We start from the raw sequence: 26221 nt of genomic DNA, 5'->3' as shown, positions 1-26221 counted from the left end.
TGCCTCCTGCTTTGAATCTGTAAGGCAATGACATACCAGGTCTTATCCAGAACTGGGCTTCACTAACTGCAGCAAAATGGGTTTCGAGAAATTATTTCTTTTCGTGTTGTGTGGGGGTACGCGAAACTCCCCACTTTTCGTGGTTACATAAGAATCGACCCCTCATGCACTAAACCATATCTGGCGGACGAGGCTGAGCTGCTTCTAGGATCTCATAGCCACATGTTATTCTCTGGGCTACCACAATCTGAATTCGAAAGCGCAAGCTGTCCACTAGCTGGCCAATCCTGGCTCGACAGTTACGGATTAGCAGCATTTCTCCTCGAGGCATTATTATCGCGGCAGGCAAGCCCAGAGATGGCCAAAACGAGTGGATGCACCAGTCGACTGTCTCAGCCGCACGCCCACTCAAGCCATACTGCGACAGTATGGGCCAGAAACGCAATTTACATCTGATTCTTCAAATTCGATTCACGACTGAAAATATTCAGGAAATGTGGCCATGATCCGCTCGAAATCATGAAGGCTAGTTTGGCTGACGAGGTGCGTACTGTGAAGTACACCGAGGAGGAGTCTTGTCAAGCAGTGCAAAAACGGGTAAGCAGTTACCACATCACTACTAAGCTCCTTGAGGCTTAAGGAGTCGACTGAACCGTCAGGAGTTGTTTTATCACCTCGCATGCTTTCAACCCATGTCTGAAACAATTGCCGCAAAGATTGACAGCCAATGAAGCACTTCTTCCAAATCCAGCTGTCGCCTTCTAAACCCTGTTCGATCCTTCCCGGCTCAACAGCCATCTCATCGCTCCCGTCATCTTTGGCCCCAATCGTAGTCGAGAGTACTCTGTGGCATAAATCGTCCAAGCAACATGGCCCAGATCAGGAAATATGTCACACCGCGTCTGCACGCCGTTATCTCTCAACGCCCTCTCGTAGACTAAGCCGTCATCCCTCAGGACATCCATTCCACCTACATGCACGTATGTCGGTGGTAATCCCACGTGCGGATTCCTGCTATTGAACGGTGAAAATAGGGGAGACCTGACATCCGGGTCGAGTGTGCGGATGATATTTCGAATGGTGTCCCGATTCAAGGATGGATTGTTCTTGTTGTCTTCCATCGAAGTCCATTCCTTTTTGTACTTTTCGGGAACAATCTCCTTTACGAGCAGAAGAGGGATGGACACGAATGCGCCGGTGAGTGGTGGCGTAAGACCGCGATCCTGCGCCAACTGTGTTAAAACAGCCGCCATAGTCCCTCCAGCTGAGACCCCACCGACCACGAAGCCTTGTTGAGGGTTTGCGCCAAATTCCCTGGCGTGTTGAGAAAGCCACACCAAGGTATCCCATGCATCTTGCATCGGGACAGGAAATGGATACTCGGGAGCAAGCCGATACGTCGCAGACACAACCACAGCGTTGAACTCGATCGCAAAGTCTCGCGCTGGGCGAGTCATGTAATCGACACTGCCATTTGAGAACCCTCCTCCGTGGAAGAGGACGATAAATGGACGATCACTATTGCCGTTGCTCCCTGTACCAGCTGCAGCAGCATCAACGGATCCCAATGTAAAGGCCTGACTTTGGGCTCCCAATTTGTGCCGCACAACTTTCAGCTCTCCTCTATGGCCATCGGGGAGCGGTACAAAGGTGTAGAATTCTTCCAAGTCGCCGTGAAGAGGACCGAGGGTAGCGACGAGTTGTCTTTCTGCCTGTCGACGAGCAAGGCGGATTTGATCGAGGCTCTGGGGTGCAGGCCGTCGGTGAAACATCGTGTGCTAACCGCCGAGCCGCGTCTATATCGCTGTCCTGGCTTGATTCTGGGATATCGTTATGATCGGTCTGTAGCTTCGTGCGCTGTCCGCTGAGGAATGAGGAAAACAGCGCAGAAGAGCGAGGGCGGAACTAGAGGGGGGTCTTAAAGGGTATTTCTCTCTCCGAGAGCCCTTTTCAGCCTTCAATGTTTTCATTTCGCGTCATCTCGAAGGATAGTGCCAGATTGGGAAAATGCCCCCAATTTTCTATCTGCTAGGGCGCCAAAAGCCACCCCAAGAATCAAGATGATGGAAGTGGTACTTTTGCTTTGCTTTGACCCCCTGATTAAATTCTAAATACAACTATATAAAGAACGTTGTACAGTGTACAATGTTATCGAGGACATTGGTCGGTAAAATCTACAGATCTATCCTTGTATGTACAGAGTGAGCGTGTCCATAATAACTCACTGATGATACCATGTCCTGCGTCGACTCAACCAGTGCCTACTAGGCGTTTCACCTCTGCGTTCACGGCTTGCATGGCCTTCTCAACAAGTCCATCGTCCACAATTCCCTTCTGCCACGAGACTCCCAGCACCAGGCACCCATCTGCCCCAGTGATTACAGACACTTGAATCGCACTAGCCGTAACCCCGGCGCTCTGGGTGAATACCATCCTCCTTATTGCCACCCTTTCATCTTCCTCTGCCGGCGCCGCTGGCTTGAATAGTCCTAGATTGGACACTTCAAAGCTCGAGTCCCTGTCTTTGCCAACCTTGGATAGAAACAACTCTTGTTGGTAATCATTCACATACCCTAGCAGCCCAACACCTGCATTCTGGCCTTTCAAGCTTAAGACGCGCTCAATGTTCTGGCGGGAGCGCCGGGCTTCGGTCCATGGTAAAAGATCTCGTCCTCCTTGTCCTGAGTTGCCGTGTTGGGGGAAGCGATCTCGTGTATAAGTTTCGGACATGTCCAGGATCCAGACGCCCATGCTATCGTCTGTAATCCTGGCATCCACAGGCAGAAATCGACGGGCTGAAAGCGCACCGGTACATACGAGCTTGGTGAATTTCTCGGGTAGATGGGCAAAGAGCGCGCCGGCGATCAGTGTCTGAAGTGCGCCGGTAATAGTCGTGCCATTCTCACGGCAGAGAGTCTTGAACGCTATTGAGCTTCGGGCCGAAAAAGCGACATGTCGAACGCATGATTGTCCAAAAGGTGCGGCGCACTTGGAGCCTGTCCATAGACCGAGGTCGCGGACGGACCAGATGTTGTTTTTGAAGAGAATAGTGAGGAGATGCCAGGTTGAGACGGGTAATGGGTGTAGTGATTCGAGGGCGGGAAGTAATGGTGTTGAAGGTGAAGGGATTACTGAGGTCGAATGTAGGTCTGCTGGAGAGATGGAGAGGGACTTGGACAAAGCGCTATGGAAGGATCTGTGGAACGCCATTCCCGAGGCTCCGTCGCCTAGGGCATGGTGGTACAAAAAAGATGCAGTAAACTGAGAGGGATGAGCAGAGCTCGTCAGGATATGTACCCGCCAAAAAGGATTTGGCGGTTCGTAAGGGACACTGTGTTGAGTGCTGAGGAGCTCATCTAATTCAATGTCCCGCTCAACATCCGCGTCGAGATCATAATCGAGTCGGCGTTCTCGGAAGAAGACACATTTTCGGAGTTGAATCTCTGGTAGACGAACGAAGTACGGATTCTGGGTACTCTCGTCTACAGGAATCGCCGAGAGAATAGGATGTTGAGCTATGACATCTCCCAAAGCCTTATAGATGCAGTCTTTCAGCGGCTGAGAATGGCCCTTCGGGAGCCTGTACGAGGCAGTGACAGCGGGGCCAAGATAGAACTTCAAGTCATGGCGGGCTGTTGAGTAGCGCTCCAGCCTGCCTTACAAGGTTTCGGTCAGTCTCATAGAATGGGATATCTCAGATTGGACATGGTCAACGTACCAACTGCGCGCAACTTCTCAAAGTGCTCCATTTTTCGATCGTGGAACAGCAACGCAGATGGTTGAATCTCTTCATGGGCGCATCGACATCCAAACTCGAGCCTTTAGTACAAGCATTTGACTGTTGCCTGTTACAGCCGGTCTGTGCGGGTGCCATTGCACCGCCACATTTAATTTCAGACATTCATTTCGGCACGGGGATGTTGTGGACTCGCTGAACAGCTCACTAGGATGCGAGGGAAAAAGGGGCTGCCACAAGGCTGGGATCCACTTATGAGTTGGCAAGGCTTCTCGGATTAAATATATATCCGAGTTCCGATGATCACCTCGCGGCCCATGCCTTTTGAATCAAGGGGTCAATCGTGAGGCTGTGTGACATGCCACTCCTTTGCCCGCTGCACCCATCTGACCAGAGATGACTCCTTAGCAAAAGCCGGCTATACTCGCCTTGTCGAAGCATTATTCAACTCGAGAACAAACCGACATGGCCCGTGAGCGCGATGGTTTCCTGTCCGAGAAACACTACGATGCAGACGCCGTTGTTGTTCCCTCCGATTCAGGATCTGACACCGAAGTCGAATTGGAGGCTGCAGGCCATGTCAAGGAGGGCGATAGAGATATTCTGAAAGAGACTGAAGAGCATGAGAGGCTTTTGCAGAAACCTTCGGGACTGGAGACAGCACGAGCCGTGTTTGGGTTCCGCGAAGGAAGGCAAGATGCAGCAAGCACTGCCGCCAAAGTTCGGAGGCACAGGCGCAAGAAGTCGAGGAGAAGTGGAATGGAATCTTCAGACAAAATGTTTGAGATGGAAAGCGGGTTCAAAGACACCAGCTCTCAGTCCTCCACGGACACCGAGTTCGAGGGTACAAAGTGGGACAGACATGCTCCCAGAAAATCCCATCGTGGACGCCTGACCATGATCTATCTGGCCATCGTTGGACTCTTCGTCGCCCTGCTGTTCGGTGCCTACAAGGCCTCTATGAAGAAACACCCTCTCGCGCCCACGGCTCACCGACTTACCAGATACAACAACGGGACGCATATCTTCAGACCCACAACAATACTTATATCTCTTGATGGCTTCCGCGCTGATTTTCTCAATCGCAACATTACCCCAGCGCTTCATGCCTTTATCGCGAGCGGTGTATCCCCTAAATACATGCTCCCATCATTCCCATCTGTGACCTTTCCCAACCATTTCACCCTGGTGACTGGCCTGTATCCTGAAAGTCACGGTGTTGTCAGCAACCAATTTTGGGATCCCGTGCTGCAGGAAGAGTTCTGGTACACCAACATCAATGTCTCGATGCAACCAAAGTGGTGGAATGGAGAGCCACTGTGGGTGACGGCCGAGCATCAGGGCGTCCGTTCTGCGATTCACATGTGGCCGGGCTCTGAGGCCCATATCCCTGACGTGGAGCCGACATATGTGGACAAGTACAACGGCAGTGAAGTATTGTCTCGTAAAGTCGACAGGGTTCTACAGTGGCTCGATCTACCTGGTGATGATGACGAGGCTGCTGCCGCGCATGAGGACTTACGACCACAGTTCATCGCTGCATACGTGCCGAACGTTGACGCGGACGGGCATCTCTACGGTCCAAACAGTACAGAGATCAGAGCAACCATTGCAGATGTCGACAGCATGTTGACCTTGCTAATTGAGGGCCTTCTTGCGCGCAATCTTACCGAAATTGTCAATCTCGTAATTGTCTCTGACCATGGAATGGCTACTACTTCCACAAATCGACTTATTCAACTTGACGATCTCATGGACATGTCCTTGGTTGATCATATCGATGGCTGGCCTCTTCGGGGCCTGCGTCTCAAGAACCCAGCCCGCGATCTCCCCATACTTTACGAGCAGCTCTCTAAAGAAGCAGCAAAGGCAGGCAGTTTTGAAGTCTACACTCTCGAGACCATGCCGGAGCGCTATCATTTCACCCAAAACGCCCGCATCGCCCCTTTGTGGATCATTCCAAAAACCGGCTGGGCAGTTGTGGAAAAATCCGATTTTGACGTCGCCGAAGCATTGAGTACGGGCAAAGAATATGCACCGAAAGGTCTGCACGGCTATGATCACGAGCACCCGCTTATGAGAGCTATCTTTGTGGCTAGGGGCCCTGCATTCCCACATGCACCCAACAGCCGAGTGCCCGTTTTTCAGAATATCGAGGTGTACAATATCATGTGTGATTCGTTGGGGATTGCCCCGCAGGCGAACAATGGGACATTAAGGCTTCCCTTGCAGACCGAGGGGTTGCATTCCGAGGGTGATACACCAGGATCGGAGGTAATTGCGGATCCAGTCGACGAAGAGAAACATCAAGAGGAAGATACTCCTGATGGCAGTCCGAATTTTCCAGTTAACCATCCAACGGAACCTGAAAATGGACAAGAGGCTTCAGTTGACGTTCCAACTGAACCTGAAGTAGACGAGACGCCAGAAGATGAGACGACGGGGAATGGGACAACCCCCAATGAAGAGGAGGGAGCAAAGAAAGGAAGCTGGTGGAACTTTCTCCACGAAGAGCTCCAAAAAGCGAAAGAATGGGCCAAAGAGTTCATCGAATCGATCAAAGGTAATAAGAAAGGAGAAGGCGATCCGCCCGTGTGAACAAGACTATGGCGCAAGTGAGCATGAAAAGCCATGGCGCAAAGAGAGTCTCCAATCCTCTTTTCTGTCAGACGCTGCTCTAATTTTAGGCGGATGCATTTTCCCTTGTAAAGAAGGGGAGGATATCGGTTGCAAGCATGAACTGGGAAAGAAGCAAAGGATGAGCATGGTGGCCTCTTATTAGCGCCTCAAAGCGATTGACTTGCACACTGCAGCCAGCCACGCTTTGCTTTGCCGAAACCATCTCCCAATGAACCGTCAAAGGTGTTGACAGTCATACCGAGACCACTGTCTGGACGACACGTGCCTTGCGCTTGCCTCCGTTGCATGCCAAAGCAGTGGGCACAATGGAAGCGGAGAACCCCAGAAAGTCATTGTCACAAGCTAGCTACGGGGTAAAATCGCCAGCAAAACTCAGCGCACGATGCTCAGACTCAATAATGGTTAGGAAGTCGCTTTCTCGACGAAGCTCATGCTCAAGCTTATGCTGAAGCTTGAACTCGACGTCGAAAAACAATGCCCTGGGACGGAAAGAAGTCTACATGACGGGACGGCTGATTTAGTCGGGTCTTCCAAACTGCACTGGTGGCACGGCTATCATAGACGGCGAGACCGACCACGAACGATCCGATACGATGGTGGGTGCATGGTGGCGGCACAGTGCGGTGCGTTGCGGTGCGGTGCGATGTATTGCGTCGTGTTGCATTGCTTTGCGCTGCGTTGCACAACCCCCTGCCTATGTGGCATGAAGTGAAAAGTGCCGAGATCGAGAACCACCCATCCATCCATGTCCTGCCTCATGTACGTATGCATGTATTTTTCAACCATTCTTCGATGTTATATACCATGGCTCATAGATCAGGGGAAGGGATCGAGGAGGCGCTGGTGTGGTTTGGTTCACATCAGCACGTTAGCGTTAGAAGGCAATTTTTGTTTCTTTTCACGGTCCATTTATTCTATCTCGTTCGATCGGACTGGACTGGACTGGGAGGGTCTATCTAGAGGGTAGGTCTTGAGAACATTGCCGGGTATAGAAGTAGAGGTTCTCTTCATGCATGATGAATGGTCTTGTGAAATGGTTTGTTCATTCTTGAAGACATTTCTAGAGTATTTGCTATCGTGTAAGGGATAAGCCGTATATCACATCCGTTTCAGGGGCTTCTTATAGTAGAATCTCTAAACTCTAGATTTGGAACCTCGTCTAGTCACACCTCGAGACATTCGAGACGGAACAGAGCACGGCGTACACAGTCGGGCATCTTGGCCGTCATCAATGCAGTCTCACCTCACACAAAACTGTTCCCTATTCTTTTTATTCGCCCTTTCCATTCCCTGGTGGTCTTCCTCCCTTCTTTCTCCATTCTCGCCTTCTTCTTCCTCTCATAAACGGCCCTTACAGTGCTCCTCACCCTTTCCTCACCTTCCCCAAAATTCCTCCTCGCGAGCTCCACCACACTATCCACCTGATCGGGCGTATATATGAAATTCCAGGTACTCATGAAGTCGGATTTATCGGGGTCGACGTTTGGGACATCGGGATGTGGAAGGAGAGGGAAGTAGATTACGGCAATACCGGCATCCGGCTGCATCAGGTGAAAAGACGCGGAGCCTTCCCTGTCACCGGCATCCCAGTTGAGACTTTTTGAGGGCGGTGGTTCTTCATCGCTGGATCTTTCGGCTGTGCTGCCTACCCAGACGGTGCACGGGCCCAGTGTGCTCGCCGCGTCTGGATCGGAGCCGGTCGTAGGGCTCTCCGGAGTGTTGTCCTTTTTCGCAGCTTTATTCTCGCGATCTTCCTCCCTCGCTGCAGCGAGTTTCGTGGCTGCTTCTTGCGGGGAGGTTGCTTGTGCTTGTTCAAGTGCTTTGGCATTCTCCTGAGGTTTCGATGATTTCTTCGGCCATCCTGCACCGACGGGCCATCCTTTGATGCCTCGCTGTTTGGCGTACCCGTCGACCACGGAGAGCCAATTTTCCTTTTGAATATCTGCGGACGCATCGAACGCTATCAAGACGTCGACGTCCCGGCCAGGCCGTAAGAGAGGGTAAATGGGCAGATTATTGCTCATTCCAGCGTCCATCAGCTGGAGGTGATCATTTTTGAAGACAGAGTCTGGACAAGTCGGGGGGAGTTGGCCTTCCATGCCGTACACGAAATTCGGAATAGTGGCCGGATCGATGGGGTGAATCTTGATGAGGTCTTCGTTCTTCTCTTCAACCAGGAGATTCACCCCCTCGAATCCCACCATGCCGATCAAAGCGGGCTTGATCTCTTTGTAGTAGTGCGCCAATGTAGCGCAAAAGGCCGACCCCCAAATTCCAAGAAGAAGACTTTGCCGGATTTCTGGCAGGGCGACACCGGTGTCGAGCAATAGATTTCGCCCATTTTTGAAAGGTCGACCCAAGCTCCAAGTTGGTATGCCAGCACCAAACTCTTCACACCACACCTCCCATGGGTGCATCTCTATCCATTGGAACCATGCCTCCTTCCTGGCTTTCTCCTTGATCTTTTGCTTGAGAGCCAGGTTGTCTCTAGATTCCTTCTCCTCCTCCACGTCCACAGGGATTTCGTGTCGGACGGCAGTGTATATGGGCATAGGGAATTCACCATTCTCAATGTATATTCGTTGATTTGACAATTTCAGATCTTGATCATTAACGTCGAGATCGCCATGTGGTACCAGAAGCCTCGCAGCCAGCAAGAGACTGTAGACATCCACGAGACCAAAGGAAGCACCAGGATCACCTTTTAGCTTCTCGACGAAGCCACTGAGGATGAACTTGTTGGTCGGAGCACTTGTGACTAGCTTCAATGCCGGCGGAGGAAAAGCAATATGGGTCCCAATCCGCGACTTTATGTGCTTAAGGAGTTGCCTGTGATCTTGCTTACCCAGGGAGGAATAGAATAGCGTCTGCAGCCAGCAGCTGCCGCTGACTCCGGCGGTGTATGTGACACAATCAAACAGACCGGCCTCTTGAGCAGAGAGATAGCTGCTTGTGCCGGCCACCATTGCCCGCAGACCACCACCACTACCACAGATCGCAATAGTCGGCACGTCATCGGGGTGGATTTCGTTCTCGTCGAGACCGAGATATTTTGCCAATGCCTTTACTACATGCTGCTTCCTTTTGCGCCGAAACTCCAATTCATCCTTGCCAAGAGTGTCTCCAACACGAACGGTAGCGTTCCACTCGATTTCCGGATTGATGCAAGGGTCATGCGCCTCCTGCCAGATCTGATCTGCCAGCGTTCCTGGCTGCATCGAGAGTTCGAATTGAAGCTTTTGAAATCCATCAGGAAGGGCCTTGGCCCAGTTTGGCACAACCCAGTCGGTGATCTTGTCGCCGACAGTGCTCCAGTCTATCCTTGCAATACCTTCTTTTACATTGTGGAAGTTCCTCGAGAAGGAGGCCCAAGCATTTTCGTCATCGCTTTCAAAGGCGGGGGCATAGTGATCAGGGTCGTTTGTTCTGTCAATGATGGTTGAGTCCCCTCTTTTGGTGGCGCGTTTGGGGTTGTCAGCTTGCGCATAGTGGCTTTGTACACGGCGAGCGTAGGCTATGAGAGATGCATCTTGAGGGACATGGGCGCCTGGAGGGCTGTCGAGCTTGATTGGATTGGACCTGCGCGTTGAGCTGTGAACACCGGCGCAAGCGACTGCGGCAAAGGCGGAGTAGCGCAGGTAGCTCGAATTGAGGAAAAGCCTCGCAGCGCTCATATTCAGAAGAGCGCTGCATGAAAAGGGGATTAGCAGATGTCAAATTCCATGCTTGTGTGTGTGATTGTGTGAGAGACTAAGGCTGGGGGTTAGACGAAGAGCCTCATGAGGGTTGGTGTTGACGGTGTTGGAGGTATTTCTACGGAGTACTCGGTATTTTGTTGGGATGATCAGGTCACAATGACGTCGCGGCGCAGTCACTGCCAAGAACTTGTCAGTGGTTCCTGGACTAAACCCGAAATGGCAATCACCAAATCAACTTCCAGCAGCCTGGTCATTAGCGCTGGTGGCCCAAACTCGAATCCGTTCGCCGTCCTGGCCGTCTCACATCTTTACCATTATCACCTCATGAATAATCCCTATCACTTTTGGTATAGCCCAAACAGACGAAGTAGACAACGCACTTTGTCGCGCCTGCTCCAGCGCTGATCACCATCTTAACGCAACCGGGGCCCCGCAAAGATGCAAAGCTGTGCAGCACAGACTGACACCTCTTGACGCTGTTTCAGACCAGAGTACATGGCCACAGGTGCCCACCGGAGATTTTGTGTGGCGTGTGTTCCTGCTTGAACCCTTGAACATGGTGGGACCAAGAAATGCCGCCTTCGCTGAGGAGAGCGCCGAGGTTGAAGTACTCCTGGCTTCCTTAGGAAAGACGAAAGATATCACCAAGCGCATCGCGGCCAGTCTGGCGCGGCTCGATGTCAGCGGTAAGATTGTCAAGGACGCCATCGGGCCCATCTATAGCAACACTCAGCAACTTCAGATCACCAGTCGGAATATCGACAAGGTCAATGAAGCCATCGAAAAGCTCAAGCAGCCGCTCGACTCCAGAGGCCGCGAGGAGAGCATCATCCGAGCAGGTCCCAAAGCTTCGGGACTGCCGCAATATCTCAGTGCTTTGAAGCGGATCGACAAGGCTCTCACCGATCTAAGCTCGACAAACATGAGGGCCAATCAGCAGGCTGTTTCTGATTTCCACAGCCTCTTGTCCACCGGCGTCAACCAGTTGAACGACCTGTACCGGCAAATGCTGCAGGAGGACGCCCAACCGGTCGAGCCTCTGCATCATATCACCAAACAAATACCGTTCCCCACGTTCTCCCAAGAAAAATCCCAGTCTCTCAGTCAAATAGCTATTGCAATGGCTTCAGCTGGAGCGCATTCGGCTAGACTGGGTCAACGGGATGATGACGCGGCAACTCTGATTTACGTTGAAGTGAGGGGAGACTACCTGCAAAACAGCCTCCAAAACCTAGCCACGGCCTCAATCATGACCTCGAAGCGACGAGGAAATGATTCGGGTATCTACCGAGAAGGCTCGAGTGGCGTCGGGGCGTATGCAAATGGGATCGAAGGCATGTTTCTTGCTGAAGCAGAGAACACCTCCCGGATATTCCGCAACGATCCCGGCCGGGTCTTCACCATGACGTGCGGCAAAGCCCTAGCGACCTTCACGCGTACTCTGTCAGAGTTGAACAACGGGATCAAGCCACGCATTTTGAGCGATTGTTTCCTCGCTTACGAAATCCTAGATCTCTTCACACCTCTTAGCTACCGGCTCGAATCACGAACGGGCCAGCTGCGATCACAATTTGCGGATGCACTCCGCCCAATACGAGACACTGCTCGCTCATCGTTCAGCGACATACTGAGTCAAACCAAGAAACAAGCCGAATCGATTTCCACCCTCCCGCCAGACGGCAACACTATCCCACTGGTCTCACAAACAGCCTCCCGCCTCCAAAACCTCGCTATATTCGAGCGGCCCCTGCTTGCCTTGCTCTCGTCGATCGGTGAAGGTAACTGGAAGTCCACCCCTGGAATGGCCTCCCAGTCCACCTTAAATCTCGAACTAACCCCTTCCACCGAAAACCCAACTTTACTCTCGCACTACCTGATCGACATCGTGGACGCTCTCCTCTCGACCCTCAATGCGCGCTCTCAAGTCCTCCATCCTAAGAAGCCCATCCAGGGAATCTTTCAACTCAACAGCGTTGCCGTGCTCACTCGGGCAGTCCAATCCTCACCAGACCTCGCTCGCTATCTAGGGATCTCCCCACACAGCGCCAAACTTGACGCCTACCGCAAAGCCGGTTCGTCGCTGTACTTGACGGCGTGGCGCGACCCGTGCAACCAGCTCTTCGACCAAATCCAGACTTCCTCCGGCTCGCGCCCCTTATCCGGACAGGCCATCGATTCGACGTCGATAATAAAATCCCTCTCCTCCAAAGACAAGGACAAGATCAAGGAAAAATTCAAACTTTTTAACAGCAGTTTTGACGAGTTGATCACCAGGCACAAAAGTCTACACATGGAAGCCGAAGTTCGGTCGCAATTGGGAAGGGAGATTCAGGGTATGATTGAGCCGCTTTACACCAGGTTTTGGGACCGGTATCATGAGGTGGACAAGGGAAAGGGTAAAGTCGTCAAGTATGACAAGGGCACCTTGAGTCAGATGCTGGCCAGTCTTTAGGAGAGAATGGGGATAGACAGGGTCATGGTCGTGTCTGTGGTTGGGGCCGGCAGGAGCAGGGGGATGGAAACGCCGGCGGTTGGATGAAATTGTCGGGGTGAATTGATGGATTGGTTTTGAGATGGCAGTTGACATTTTGTTGGAAGATTGCAAAATAAACACGCAAGACGAAAATGTCAGAGGTCAAAGACAAGTCGCTTCTGGGAATTTTTGTGTCCTGTGGAAAGAAAGGAAGGACAATGGACAGTGAACATGTCATGTCATGTTGGGTGCAGTGGCTAGCGAGCGAGCCTTGAGATACATATGTCAGGTATTTACAAAAATGATCTCCATGTTGGATACTCACACATCGCTCTTCCTTCTCCATTCTTCGTTCACTGTTCGCTGTCCTTCGGACTGTGCACTTTGTAGTGTGTAGCGCTTCTCGATTCCTGCCTTGCACCTTTTCATAATACTGCTGGGTATTCATGAACCCCCATCCATGCACATCGCAGTGGAGCAACCAAACACCCCCTCCATATCTTGAGCTTTCGACCTTTGCAAAACGCCAGACGCCAGACGGTGAACGACACATCCAGAACAATGCAGCTCCCGCACGCAATAATGACAACGATGGGATGGTGATGATTATGTATGACGCCGGAGGGACAGCTCCAGCGCCAGCGCCAGCGCAGCCGTCTTGCCTTGCCTTGCCTTCGCCTCGCCTCGCCTTGCCCTGCCCAGCCAGTGCGTCGAGCATGTTGGGTCAATCAATCAGTCGTATAACATCGCACAGGACCCAATCCTCTTTTAAAGTAGGCCGGAAACGATACAAAAACGGTTGGATGGATGGGCTGAGATGAGATGAGAAGGGCTTGTTCTTTCTGGCCCTTCATCCAGCGTCCTGTTCTAAGTTTTCAAGTCCGCGGCTGTCTGCCTGTCGTATCATCCTGATCTGATTTCCCCTTTCCCTTTTTGATTTCTGTTTTTCTTTTTTCTTGGCCAATATTTTTGGGGCATCTCAGGGCTTGCGAAATAACTCGACAATGGCGTTCTCCTCCCTTTCCCTATCCGGGTTGAGAATGAAGCGCACCGTGCCTTCGCGCCCCCTCTCGCCGACGCGCTGCTTTATCCCGGCGACAGAGCCGGATCCAGACCCAGACCAAGACGCCACGCCTGTGCCGCCGCCAGAAGCAGCGTTCGTGCTCGCGCTGCCTCTGCGCGGACTCGTCACGTCGCGCGGACTTACGTTCTTGCTCGATGAGCCGGACTTGGAGCCATTCATGGCGCTTGTGCCATTGACGTTTTGCCCGTAATGGCTGCCCTTCGCATGGTCCGCTGCAGACCCGCTCGTTTCCACCCACGCCGTGTATCGTGGGATCTCCTTCTCCTCGGACTCGAGGTTCAGCGGGATACGTACTTCGAGGAACGTGTCAACGGGGAAGGACGTCCCGGTTGCCGTCAAGTTGCGGTGGTGGGTGTAGAGTTCGAGGAGGTCGAGAAGAGTTTCTAGAGACAGAGGCAAAAGAAATATTGTCAGCACGCACTAACTCTTGCGAAGACTATTTTCTTTCTTCTTGGAGTTGCTTCAGGGTGATATTGTCGAGGAGAACGTACCCATCACCATCCCCCGCTCGACCTTCCACTCCTTGTAATCCGAGCCCTTCCAGATCCTCTCGTGTTCTTCCCCAAGCAACCGCCCTGCAAGCTCGAGACAAGCAAACGCCATCGTCGCTGTCGTCTGCTTCAGTGGCGCCCAAGTCCTGTATAGGTCTAGCGAGATCGAATATGCTGTCTTGACCACGGGCGAAGCTTTGGTGAAAGAGTAATGTTTAGCAAACTTTATGAGGAGGTCTTGCGGGTGGCGATTGCGGAAGTCGAAACCAGCGGCTTCAAGTATGAGTCTTTCAAGGCCGATTATTGTACGGGAGTGGTGTTCGAAGACCTGGAGTGGACCAAAAGTTTGGGTAAGCAACAGGGTGGAGGAAGGGAGGGAGCAAGCTATGAATGAGGAATAAAGGCGACAGCGTACCTGATCATCCGGTGACAAATGCTCCGTCCTGGGGATTTTCACGTTATGTGCCGCACATAGGATATCTCGCGATTTCTTGAGTGTATCTTCGACCTTGCACGCCGTGAAAAGTGCCGCTGCTGAGGCGTCCTGATGGTGGCATGGGTGTCAGCAACTCAGGTAATTAAGTGGGCGGACCAATTCTTCAGAATTCGAAAATTTGCAGCGCGTGCTTACCACAAAGCTGTACTCTCCATCTGAATGCTGTAACCGGAACTTGTGATAGTATACAACAGCTGTGTTGAATGTCCTGACTGGCCTGGATGCGGACAAGACACATTAGTCATGTACCCTCCTGGGTTCCTCAGGAGTACCGGTGCGATTCTGAAATGACTTCGGACTATGTGGCAGCCCCATTGTGAATACCAAAGAGACGGAGAAACCCACAACTTCAATGCTCTCCTCACATTATCAATCCATTGCACTCCCGCCAATCTCAAGTTATCCTCTCTCGCCTGGCTGACCCCGTTCTCCTTAAGACACTTTTGGATCTCCTGCTCAAAGACGTAGCATTTGGCGACTTGGACGTAATTTGGTAGCGGACCATAGCGCCTGGACGGCCCTCCCGTTGCTGCAGACGTATTGGTCGAAGTTGATGATGCGGGCCCTTCACCGCTAGGAGCAGGACCAGCAGCTCCGTTCATTGTGCTGTGACGACGATGGCGGTGGGGGGAGATGCCACCACATTCGCACTGAGTATCCCAATTCTGCGCGCGTGGCGACGGAAAGGTGTCCAAGTTTGCGGACCTGAAATACCCTGGTGTCGATGGCGGTGAAGGCAAATGTTGGATTTGGAGGTCTTGGCTTTTATTTCGAAGATTTCGATTAGCAAGACTTGCCGGGCCTGAGGTTGAATGTGTTGAATCGAGGCTCGAAATTGAAGATGCTGAGAAACTTTCGAGGGTGACAGCGCGGGTGACATATGATTCGCCAGCCTTGTATGATCACGTGATCAGCCTCGTCAGGATGTGCAGATGTTCCCACTGCCTTTGCTTTGTACTTGATGCACGGCATCTCGTTGTACAAGATGGATACAAAGGTGCCATGATTAAGAACGATAAATAAACGTGAAGTAGCAGCAAACAACAATCAGAGTGCAGAGTCTTGTACGCCGGTCGGGGATCACACGGAGTGGTTGCAACCATGCAACGGGGCAATCTATTTCAAGACGAGGCTTTGGAGATGTCGGGCTTAATTTATATTCATTACTTTTTCTTAGGTGTCAACATTTCATGATAACTGAGTACATGAAACCGCCCAATTTTGGTTCTTGCTGTTTACCGCTAGATAAGAACGCCCTTCCATAGCAACGCTTACAATACCTCGATGGTAATGCGCAGTGGTACATACCCAGAAGGATTTGGGCAGTGATCAGGACTGCAGCTCCTTCCTTCCGAATTCCCTAATTGTATCAGTCATTATGACAAAGTTGCCGAATCGTTCATGGCTGTGAATCGCCATTGACCGGCGGAGCCTCAGACTTCACATCCACTTTTTTCGTCTCTCGCTCAGCTTCAGCCTCGTCCCCGTCGTCTTCTCGGGCTCGCTTCTTTCCAGCAGTGGCTTCAGTGTCGGCTTGGACGTTCTTTGAAGAAGCATCGGCGTCGCCATCTAGCTTGGTCGACTCGACATCGTCAGCAGCTTTCTGCTCCTTCTTGTTCTCAGCTTCAACCGCGGCTTTGGCCCTCGCGAGAGCTTCTTCACGACCGCTGTCGTTCTTGGCTGCCGTAGACTTGACCATCGGAATGCCCCTGGTTAACATTTCATTAGTCCTCGCAGATCTCCCAGAACAACAACAGGGATCGACTTACCTATCATCAGTTTCAGGTCCTTTGGTTCGATCACCTCTGTTATCGCGACCGCCCCGGTCACCTCGTCTCTTATCATCTCTGAACCCACGCTTCTGGTCTTCGTCCCGACGTGTTCTCCAGTCTCTAGTATCTTCGTCACGCTTGCGCTTGCCTCCATCTCGACCACCGCGATGGTTGTGACGATCTCGTCTGCCTCCCCTCTCATATCGATTGTTCGACGTGATCTTGCCTGCCTTAAGATCCGCCGTCTTCTTACTAGTGTACTCTGTCTTGCTCATGATGAGGAGGTCGTTTCCATTGAATTTCGGCTTAGGTTCCAGTGTTAGGAATGACTGTGCCAGCTCCTCCGTGTCGAATTCCACAAAGACACTGCCCTTGAAAAATTTCTCGTTGTTTCGTCTCAGACGGACTGCTCGAGTAGGACCGTATGGGTCAAAGAATGCCTCAATGTCGAATTGGGTACTTGAACTCTCTTCACCGAATCCCTTCACGTACACGGTTCGGGGGTCAGCTGCTTGCGGAAGGGCTTCAAAGAAGTTTTCTGGCAATGGTTCTTTTCGGCGCACGTGGGTGTCATTATCAGTGAGTTCGAGTGTTTTGGAGTCCCGCAGCGCCGCGACGATAGCCTCAAAGGGCTGAAAGCGGCGCATGCGCTTGAATTTGTGAATTTCTCTAAGGTCGACGGGCTTGTTCGCGACGCCACCAGTCTGCTCGAAGAGAAATTTGTCTTTGGGAAGGTTCGAATCCGAAAAGTAGAATTCCACCTGTCCGACTGATAAGCCTCATACCCTGTTTGCAAGGCTTTTGGGGTGTACATACCTGTTTCCGAATAGCAACCGGGTCATCGGTAACCTCTAGCGTCGTGAGGTCGGACTTGATGTTGTCGCGATAGCTTCGAGAGTCGTGGTTGTTGTGACCGCCTCGACCTCGACCTCGACCCCGACTGTTGTAGTCTGATCGACCACGATCGCGGCGCTCACCATTCTTCTCGGTAGCATCCTTCTCCTCATCTGCCGCCTCCTTCGCTGCAGTACTCTCGGACTCTTTTAGAGCTTCTTCCTGAGCAGGTTTTGACTCCGCGACGCCATTTGTTTTCTCGGGTTTGTCTTCGGCGGCAACTTCGCCTTCCAGCTCAGCTAGCATCTTTTTAGCCTCCTCAACGGCCTGCGCATTCTGGTCCATTGGCGTCTGGAGCGCCTCTGTCACTGCTTCCTCTGTAGACATCTTCACACGCTTGCGGCGAAGGTGCCGGAAGCAGGGTAAAATGGAACCTTGGGGTTGGATGCAGGTGGACGACTGTTCAATGGTGCGGGGAGCGCAGCAAATAAGGGAATGCAAGTGACTCAGTTGGACTCGGAGTGGTCAGTGAGTCAAAAGCCGTCAACCAACTAAGCGCAGGACGCAGATTGACCCTGGAGAATGTATTGGAGAAGCTACAAAGACAAGAGGCAGTACATGCGAGTGTGTTGAATTTTGGCGGATCCAAAGGCACCAAAAGACATTTTCACCTGGAAAAATTCAAGGGACTGCGGGGATGTCTTGGCGACCAGGCTTTGGCCCAGCCTCGCGAATTGTTTAATTCATACCTCGTACCCAGTACCTCGTATTAACCTGTCACCCATTGTCATTCAAGCCGCATTGGGCTATTAATATCGCGGACGTCATTATTAATAATATTCTCGTATTGAATGTTACTGTGTGGTGTTCATTTCCGTTGTTGTGCTGTGGCGCCCTCTCGATGACGCTGAATATGGCCCTCCCCCAAAACTGAATCTTTCTCAGTGCTCGCTGCACAGCCATGCGAGTCATGAGGCTCCAAGTCGAAACTTTACCAGGTACAAGCAGGGAGGTTGTCGGTACGCGTTATTGATGCCACGACCTCAATCCTTCGGGACGGCTGCCATATTTTCTGCGACTCTTACCATGCTAGAGTGAATAATGTCAGAATCGTGACTTGCGTTGCATAAGAGGCTAAAGAGCTAACTGCATAGTTGTCACTCTCGAAAGGAGGCCCATTGCGCGGATGCTTTTTAATGTATAAACAGCAAGAGAGAACACAACCACAAGTACTGGCCATTATAACCACCGTCGTCGTAATCGTCGTCATCATGATAACTCCCACGCTTGACCGTATTAACCTGTTCCGCAAGGCAGAAAAGGAAGAACATTTCCCAAGCTTCGTCAATTAGGTATGATTTTCTATCCCCCCGGCTCCTCCTGGCAATAGGTCATGTCTCCAGCCAGCGACCACGCCGGCCTTGCTCCCTTTGGTGTTCCGGTTCATCTCCAGCCTGAAGAACTTTCTGCATGGGAGAAACCTTTGCTATTTTTCTTGGGTATGTGCCAAAAAAAAAAGGGGAGGATCTAGCTAGCGGGGGCCGCCTGGAGGCAGGAGCGGCTGATCAGGGGCAGACGGCGTGACGACGCTGGCGATCTGCGTCTGCATGCCGGTCCCTGGCTTTTCGGTCGCTGCTCCGCTCTGAGGCTGTAGTCCGAAATACCCGTTCGTACCGTTGGTCCTGGAGACCTCGAGGTTGTGCATCGTGCCGCGCGGGGACAGCGGTGTTGGCCCGATTCCGACGGTCACTTCCCTGTGTCTGCGGAGATCAGTCACTTGATTCCAAAGGTTCGTTCGTGTATGTACGTATGCATGTCGAAACCAAAAGGGGGTTCATAAAATTCACGTACTCTGCTCCGCCCCAACTGAGGGTTCTACTCCCTCTGTCGAACCGTGGCCTGAACACGCCCTGCTCGAGGTCTCCTTTCTTGACCCAAGGTCGATCGTCGCGGCGGTTGCATTCAACGTCGTTGATCCCCGTGGCCTTCTCGTGCAGGCAACTGTACAGCACCGTCGCTTGCAGGGCCTGGATGCGGTACCAGGAGAAGGGCAGGTCTGTGAGAGCCCAGACGATCACCTTCATGGCTACTGTCATGACAGGGACGATGATGAGGGCAAGGATCGACAGCGTTGACACGTTGCTGCTCCAAATTACGAACTCGTCGACTCCAGGGCTTGTCTTACCGTCGGATTCGCTAACTAGGTTCGGTATGCCGTAGTTGTTGGTGGAGAATAGGGTGGTGTCTGTGAGCGTGTTCATGGTCGCGATATATGAGGCGAACACCAGGCGCTCTAGATCGCCGCGGAAACTGGACGAGCCAGCGTCAAACTTTTCGCCTAGTGAGGTGTCGGTGGACGCGAGTGCGGAGGCGCCCAAGCGAGTAGCTAAAGTCACAATCTTCGGCAGCGACAGAAAGCGGGCCAAGACATTTTGCAGCCCCGTCGAGAGTTCCAGACCGGGAACGGAGGTCGAATCAAGGGCGATAGCGGTACTCTGGTGACCTCGGTACGACCAGACGTCGTTCTGCCAGCATGAAAGTGCCGGTCGTCCCCCTTTGACGACGAAGCCTACATCGTTGCCACCATCGGGGACAGTTAGATACCAGGGGTCTGTGCCGGCCGTGATGCTCTCTCGCTGCACAGAGGAGACCAATGCACCCCAGGTCCAGTTTCCTGCTGGTCCCGTGGGAGACGGCAGGCCCTGGAAGAAATACCCAAGGGGCCTGGCGCTGTCGTAGAACGAAACGTTTTGTGTCCCTTGGCTGGGGTCATTGAAAAGCAAGTATTCGTCACGGATGATGTTGGAGTCGTCTGTAGATTCGGCAAGGAGCCAGGAATAGTCGGTCTGGCATGAGCCTTCGACGCTCAGGACGAGGTCAGGATAGTGTTGCAAGCCAAAGTCCACGCCCGTGATGTTGTAGTGATACCCCACGCGTACGATGGCCTCGCCGTCACCGAGGTCTTGTATCGTCTCAGGCGGATCGATTGAAACGTGGGTGTGGCCGGTGGAGTTCGCTACCAGGACGCTCCCCGATGCGCGGAATGCCGACGGCGCCTCGAGCGCATTGATCTGCACTTGGTTCTTCTCGTTGAAAGTGTTACTCAGGGCTGGAACGTAGATGGCAGCGGCTGAAACTGGAGCGGCATTGTCGATGATGATGTATGGGGCGACTTTGATGGGGATGGCATAAATAGCGACCACAAAGCCGGCTGCTAGCAACGTCCACCAAAACAAATGCACCCGTCGTCGGTCTTTGATCTTGAAGAAATAGGAGCCGGTAAGTTTGCAGATGACGCTCGGAGAGTCCTTCGCGTTCCAAATGCCCGTGGCAATCACCCCACTGTTATGGCTATGTTTCTCCTTCCCCAAGAAGAGGACGACGCCAAAAAGGATGAGAATGACCCAGAAGTCGATTATTATCAACTGCACCATGAAGGTGTATGCAGAATTGAGTTGGTTGGCGACATTAGCAGGAACCGAAATGGCGTCTCTGGGCCCGTGGTCCGTGGGCATAGAGAAACGACGCCACAAGTGATAGGTCTGCCGCCCGGGATTGAGACTTGAGAAAACCATGGCTGCTTCAGCTAGTCCTTCTGCAGTCGAGAGGTTATGGCTGCTGACGAAGACGATGAGTCTCAAACCGAGCGTGCAAGGCTGGTAAGGTATTAGCTATTCCCATGTATAGGATCTTTTTTGCGACGACGGAGAAGGGTTCTTAGGTTTTGTCTTCACTGGTGTCTAAATGGATCCAAGCCGGGACTTGCGGCTGCAATTGAGGCTGCTACTGTACCTACTCTAATGGCCACCTGCACGGGTCAGCAGAAGCCTTTACTCAAAATGGAGCGAGCGATGCATTTTTGGGGTCTTGAAGGGAGATGGATTCCCTAAAGCCCCAGCGGTTCCTCTAGGCTCTAGCAGATGCACATGTAGTTGGGTGACTCGTCTGTCCATTCGGACAAATCATCAGCGATCGAAGCTTCGCCGCGACAATGGTTCGACATGATGGTGGTTGTGTGTGCCCGATGTCTGTTCGTGTTGCGAGGGTTCCAACTAGTACAAAGGAACCAGTCGACTAAAGATCGACGGCCAACGGTCGCAGTTCGAGAGGGCGCAAACTTAGTTGGACCGGAGCATGTCAATAGGGTGGATGTGGTGGTCTGCCAGCGTGTCTTTGCAGGCCACCATCGTGGACATTTTGGGAGAAGGGAGGGATGGGGACGAGGAAAGGGACGTCGACGGTTCCAGGCTCATGGCGGACCCATCGGCATGGCGAGCTCGCTTGTGTAATTGGCGGAGAGATGCCTTGTGCCGTGGATCCACTGGCCAATGACGATGTGATAGACGAGTATGGGTGGATCTTCGTGTATTTCCTATTGGCCCCGTCGAACATGCCGTGAACAAGAAGTCGGCGACTCGGGCACTTCCGTTTGTTTGGAAGCTTTCAACGACGATGACCCCGGATTTCGGGGTCCCCATCAACCTACCAGTTCGGTGCCAGTCTGGTAGCAGCCCTCCTGACAAAGCAATCGCAGCAGCCTCACTAGCCCTGGCTGCAGCAGACACCCCGATGGCCGTTCCTATTTACGTCAAATGAAGGACTAAAACTACAGGGCCCCTTCCTAACTCGCGGCCACCGGTACGAGACTGGGCAACGGTGCGGACCACGCCCAGCCAAGCAATGTGGAATGCCCCTGCAGGCGACTGTTTTGAGCAGTTTTTCGAGCCTCACCTCGACCCTGAATCTGCAACTATTGCCGAGTTCGCCGGGTACCCTTGCCCTCACTAATCAGGTACGGTACTGTACTGCGCTACCGCTGCGTGTCCAGCACCACACCGCACTGCTCCATTCCCCTCGCAGATGGCACCATCTGCGCCGTTGCAGCGTTGCAGCTCTGCAGAGGGGCGTCTGGCGAAGGAAAACAGAGACATTCCTCGATATGGAAGAGAGAAACTTGGTCTCCGCCCGAACTTCATCGACGATCCCAAGTCCGAGTTAGCGACGCAAGACGGACTTTTGAAGCAAGCTTCGTCCGCTCTGGCTCGACTTCGAGAGCGCTTATATACATATAGGTGAGTCGCGCCCTTTTCCCTCGTTGAGGTTGAAGACTTGAGGCTCTGCCGGATATACGCTCGCTTGAGGCGACGCTGTTGGGAAGAAGAACGAGTACCAGAGTAGGCTCGATATCGCGCACATTCGCTCACACAGTCTCTCCCCACCTGTCACCTGTCACCGGCCACCCTCAGCCTGATCATGTCGTTCCACTACATCATCGTGTTATCTGCCCTGGCAATTGGCCCAGTCGCTACTCAGCATTTCCAGCCATCTGAGACTCAGCCATCCTGGTCCTGGGCTTGGTCGCCGTCTTCCATCCACTATACTCAGCCCTCTTGGTCAGCCGAAACTCCCACGTGGACACCAACCGTTTATACTTCGGAAGCTTGGACGTCCGTTGCTGCATACACACCTTCTGTCTCAATCCCTACTTGGCCTGAAGACTCTAGCTCCTGGTCCCCAATCAGTTATCCCTCACACACCTGGTCTTCAGAGACTTCCGCGTGGTCCTCATGGCAGACAACCATCTACTCTCCACACTCCTGGCCTTCGGAGACTGCCACCTGGCTGTCGTGGCCAACGAGCAAATCTTGGTCCTCCGTTGCCTGGCCTTCTCCTTCGCCTTCTCCGAGTCTTCCGTCTTTGAACGATGCCCTTATAGCGGCAGGTGCGGCCAAGTTTGCGGCTCTGATTGCATCCGACCCTGTCGTCTCCGCTGCCTTCGCTGCTAATGTACCAGCTGTCTTCGCTCCAACGGACCAGTTCATTGATAGCACAGTTAACATAACACGGTTCAGAAAGCGCGCCACTCTCACCCCGGCTCAGCAGCAGCAACTGCTTCTTCATGCCACTCAGAGTCAAAGTGAGATCAACGGCCTACGCACCCCTCCGGGTGCTGTGGTCCCAACCAAAGACACCAAAGCAAATCTGAAAGGCTCGACCCAGAAAGTCGTCTCAAAGCCGAAGAACAATACCAAGACAACATCCAGCAAACGATGGGCTCCATTCATCCTCCCGAGACAGGACAACTCCAGTACCGTGGACACTCTGGTGGATATCTATTCAGGCCTAGGTGATTCGGTCGGTGTCATCACTGCTGACATTCCTTTCGATGGCGGTCTGATCCATACGACCGATGGGTAAGGAAAACCTTCGATCCCACGTCTTAACCATGCTGTGTATTCGAGTGTTTGAATGGGTTCACAACCACCCAAGTGCTAACTTCTGACATGTAAAGCCTTTTTACCCTGCCCCTCAATTTGTCCTCGACCGCCCGGACCACTGGCCAAACGTCCTTCGTCTCCCTCGCCAGTGCCTCGAACCAGTCGTCGATCCTGGACACAACTCCTCTCATCACCGTCTTCATCCCCACCAACGAAGCCTTCGCCGCCGCAAACATATCCCCCTCGTCCAGCGGTATCTCGTCCATCCTAGCAGGACATGTTGTGCAGGACTTTGCAGGCTACCTTCCTAGCCTAGCCGATGGCAGCAGTTATGTTACGCAATCTGGCGCAACTATCACCGTGACTATCCAGGGTGATGATTACTTCATCAACAACGCAAAGATTGTCTCCTCGAACCTGATCCTTGAAAACGGAGTTGCTCACGTAATTGACGCGGTAGGTTCACACTTATCCCCATTGTCGACGTTGAACCTTCTCGGACGTTGGCCTGCGACGCGCTGAGAAATCCTTGGCTAACGGCGCCGTTCACGGTCGCGCTATTTTCTAGGTCCTCACACCACCTATCGCGCCTTACACAGGAGGCAGCATGTCAGTTAAAGATACAGGTCTCGCAAAGTCCCTCGTTCTAGCCTGGGGCGTCGTCGTGGCTCTGACGTGGACTTTGTGAATTCCGTCATTTTGGCACTAATAATGGTATCAGCAGAGACGGAATGGAGCAACCTGGGACGCAAAATGGTCTTATCAAACCTTCCCTTTTTCAGGTCCGAGGCAGTATCCTTCAATTTTCACACCCACCATGCATCACAGCGCCGCACAGCGCCGCTGTATTGCCTAATGATTAATCAGATAATGAGGAATAATGAATGAAGAACGAAGAATGAAGACTGAGTCAGTCGCAATAAAATCCATGATCTTGCTAATCCCATCCTGCCCACCTAGTCGTGATAGCGGTGACTAAATGGGCGGACATATCTCTGGATCGATGGGGTGGCTCAAACCCCTCCAGGGTGACGGAATATCAATGTGGCGCTTTCGGTCGGTAGCTGCATCTTTCCCGCTGCCAATTCAGAACGTTTCGTCTTCGACATTCATCGCTTTGCGGACTACGCTTGGACTGGTCGGCTCCCCACTGGCATCCAGTCCAAATCCCTGGGTTTCCAATTCTTGAGTAAAATCAAGTTCCTCCTCCCCGTAATCAATTCCGGCATTAGTAAGAATGTCCTCGACTATCCGCTTCGACGCCTCCTTCGCTGGAGTTTTTAGCAAGCGACTCTGGGGGACGTGGAATTGCATGGTCTTCGGCGGGGATTGGTCGAAGAGCACATCGGCATCAAGATCGTCGTCATCGCTGTCCCAAATCCCCGGCGTCCGGGCCGGTGCCTTCAATGGCTGGGTTTTTAATCGTGCTCGTGACGGTGTTAGAACGCTGATACCCGGCACCGGCCTCCTGCGTTCAGGAGAGGAGAAGATCTCTGGGTGGAGCTCGGGGGGAGGTGCTTCTGGACTCGATGATAGAGTTGAGTCGTCGAGTATTGCAGACTTAACACGTTTTGCGGTAGATGGGGGAGCGCGAGCTATCGATGGGAGGTGTACATAAGGCTGACTTGTGAGTGGTGTGGCCTGGACTCGGTAGTTTCTGTCTAGCATTCGGTGGAGAAGGGGATCCGTCCTTTTGCGGGCGGTAGATGGGCGTGAAATGGAGGTCGGTGGAGGCGGCAGAAAAGGGGAGGATTGTGGTGTCCCTACGGCAATGTTGTCCATGGGGAATCCTGGTCGGCCGCCGGGGGTTTGGGGCATGGCCGATTGGGTGACTGACGTGGTATCAACAACCGTATTGTGGACTTCATGTTGCAGTGCCTCGTACGGTGATGGATAGTCCGCAAAGGTGGGATTATTTTGTGTCTGAAGCTTTTGTGTGATATTGGGCCGTGGAGTGCTGCTCTTAGAGGGGGAGATGGTCATATTCGAAAGGTCCAGGTCCTGTATTGAGTCTGTTGAGATGTGCTGGGCGGAAGGGGTTTCGTAGGACTCTGAAGTCTCTAGCGTTGTATGCGTTGTGGTGTTGGTGTCTTCGGTAACTGTAGTGTCCGCATTTTCCAGTTGAGATTGCTGTTCCTCGTAGCCTGACAGGGACACATTGGCACTCGATTCAAAGAATTGCTTCCAGAACTGTGCGCTGTGTCAGTATTGCCTCTATGAGTTTGCCCAGGTATCTCACTCTTGACCCTTCCCAGACTTCCTTGGAATGCGCAGCATATTGTTCGACAATCGGCAGGATGCTTGACGTCACTATCCGGTGTGCTCGACTGAAATTGTGGTCGATTTCTGTAGGGCAACTGGGGTCAATGGATATTCGTGCCTGAAACAGGCATTTGTTGGGCCAACCTTGCAATGTCAATGTAATGGACTGCTCGAGTTTCTCAAGCTCTTCGGTCAGAGTCAAGGCTCTGGCTTGTGTGGTGGAAGCGGGACGAGACATCCTGGTATGGTTGACTCTGAGGCGTGGTTTGCATGCTTGTATTGAGCAAGTAGCACGCACTCGCGCAGTGTGGAAAATCAATTTGTGTCGCGGGTGCGCCAACGCGTGTGCTTGTACCGAGTAGGCGCGCCGAGGCTGGTCAACGGCCATCTAACTGTGGGTGCGGGGCTCAACTGTGGTAATGTACCTCGTGCACCGCAGTGGTCTTCCTCTTCTGCCCCTTCAAAAAATGGCGTGTGTGGCGCAGCGCTAGTCTGCCCTCTTCCTTCGTCCCTCTTC

General features: G+C 52.6%; 10 protein-coding genes across 10 annotated transcripts; 3 read left to right on the top strand and 7 right to left on the bottom strand.

Moving 5' to 3' along the window:
* Positions 1-761: 761 nt before the first annotated feature.
* On the bottom strand, positions 762-1772 carry Z519_06114 (uncharacterized protein; the record flags this gene model as incomplete). The annotated part of the gene is made up of 1 exon (XM_016763854.1): positions 762-1772. The coding sequence occupies one exon, from the start codon at positions 1770-1772 to the stop codon at positions 762-764; it is 1011 nt and encodes a 336-aa protein (XP_016620178.1).
* A 478-nt stretch (positions 1773-2250) lies between these two features.
* Z519_06113 (uncharacterized protein) lies at positions 2251-3749 on the bottom strand (the record flags this gene model as incomplete). Its single annotated transcript, XM_016763853.1, has 2 exons — positions 2251-3656; positions 3719-3749. 2 exons carry the CDS (start codon positions 3747-3749, stop codon positions 2251-2253), a joined length of 1437 nt encoding a protein of 478 aa, XP_016620177.1.
* Positions 3750-4201: 452 nt separating this feature from the next.
* Positions 4202-6334, top strand: Z519_06112 (uncharacterized protein; the record flags this gene model as incomplete). The annotated part of the gene is made up of 1 exon (XM_016763852.1): positions 4202-6334. One exon carries the CDS (start codon positions 4202-4204, stop codon positions 6332-6334), a length of 2133 nt encoding a protein of 710 aa, XP_016620176.1.
* A 1286-nt stretch (positions 6335-7620) lies between these two features.
* Z519_06111 (uncharacterized protein) lies at positions 7621-10050 on the bottom strand (the record flags this gene model as incomplete). The annotated part of the gene is made up of 1 exon (XM_016763851.1): positions 7621-10050. One exon carries the CDS (start codon positions 10048-10050, stop codon positions 7621-7623), a length of 2430 nt encoding a protein of 809 aa, XP_016620175.1.
* Positions 10051-10630: 580 nt separating this feature from the next.
* Z519_06110 (uncharacterized protein) lies at positions 10631-12526 on the top strand (the record flags this gene model as incomplete). The annotated part of the gene is made up of 1 exon (XM_016763850.1): positions 10631-12526. One exon carries the CDS (start codon positions 10631-10633, stop codon positions 12524-12526), a length of 1896 nt encoding a protein of 631 aa, XP_016620174.1.
* A 1000-nt stretch (positions 12527-13526) lies between these two features.
* Positions 13527-15220, bottom strand: Z519_06109 (uncharacterized protein; the record flags this gene model as incomplete). The annotated part of the gene is made up of 5 exons (XM_016763849.1): positions 13527-14014; positions 14123-14450; positions 14538-14666; positions 14754-14835; positions 14964-15220. The coding sequence occupies 5 exons, from the start codon at positions 15218-15220 to the stop codon at positions 13527-13529; spliced, it is 1284 nt and encodes a 427-aa protein (XP_016620173.1).
* Positions 15221-16017: 797 nt separating this feature from the next.
* On the bottom strand, positions 16018-17611 carry Z519_06108 (uncharacterized protein; the record flags this gene model as incomplete). Its single annotated transcript, XM_016763848.1, has 3 exons — positions 16018-16327; positions 16388-17151; positions 17207-17611. 3 exons carry the CDS (start codon positions 17609-17611, stop codon positions 16018-16020), a joined length of 1479 nt encoding a protein of 492 aa, XP_016620172.1.
* Positions 17612-18993: 1382 nt separating this feature from the next.
* Positions 18994-20799, bottom strand: Z519_06107 (uncharacterized protein; the record flags this gene model as incomplete). Its single annotated transcript, XM_016763847.1, has 1 exon — positions 18994-20799. The coding sequence occupies one exon, from the start codon at positions 20797-20799 to the stop codon at positions 18994-18996; it is 1806 nt and encodes a 601-aa protein (XP_016620171.1).
* Positions 20800-22477: 1678 nt separating this feature from the next.
* On the top strand, positions 22478-23964 carry Z519_06106 (uncharacterized protein; the record flags this gene model as incomplete). The annotated part of the gene is made up of 2 exons (XM_016763846.1): positions 22478-23418; positions 23517-23964. The coding sequence occupies 2 exons, from the start codon at positions 22478-22480 to the stop codon at positions 23962-23964; spliced, it is 1389 nt and encodes a 462-aa protein (XP_016620170.1).
* A 564-nt stretch (positions 23965-24528) lies between these two features.
* On the bottom strand, positions 24529-25942 carry Z519_06105 (uncharacterized protein; the record flags this gene model as incomplete). The annotated part of the gene is made up of 2 exons (XM_016763845.1): positions 24529-25632; positions 25682-25942. The coding sequence occupies 2 exons, from the start codon at positions 25940-25942 to the stop codon at positions 24529-24531; spliced, it is 1365 nt and encodes a 454-aa protein (XP_016620169.1).
* Between the last annotated feature and the right edge of the window lie 279 nt (positions 25943-26221).

The sequence above is a fragment of the Cladophialophora bantiana genome (genome assembly GCF_000835475.1).
Source record: "Cladophialophora bantiana CBS 173.52 unplaced genomic scaffold supercont1.8, whole genome shotgun sequence".
NCBI lineage: Eukaryota > Fungi > Ascomycota > Eurotiomycetes > Chaetothyriales > Herpotrichiellaceae > Cladophialophora > Cladophialophora bantiana.
This window is presented reverse-complemented; position numbering and strand designations above follow the sequence as displayed.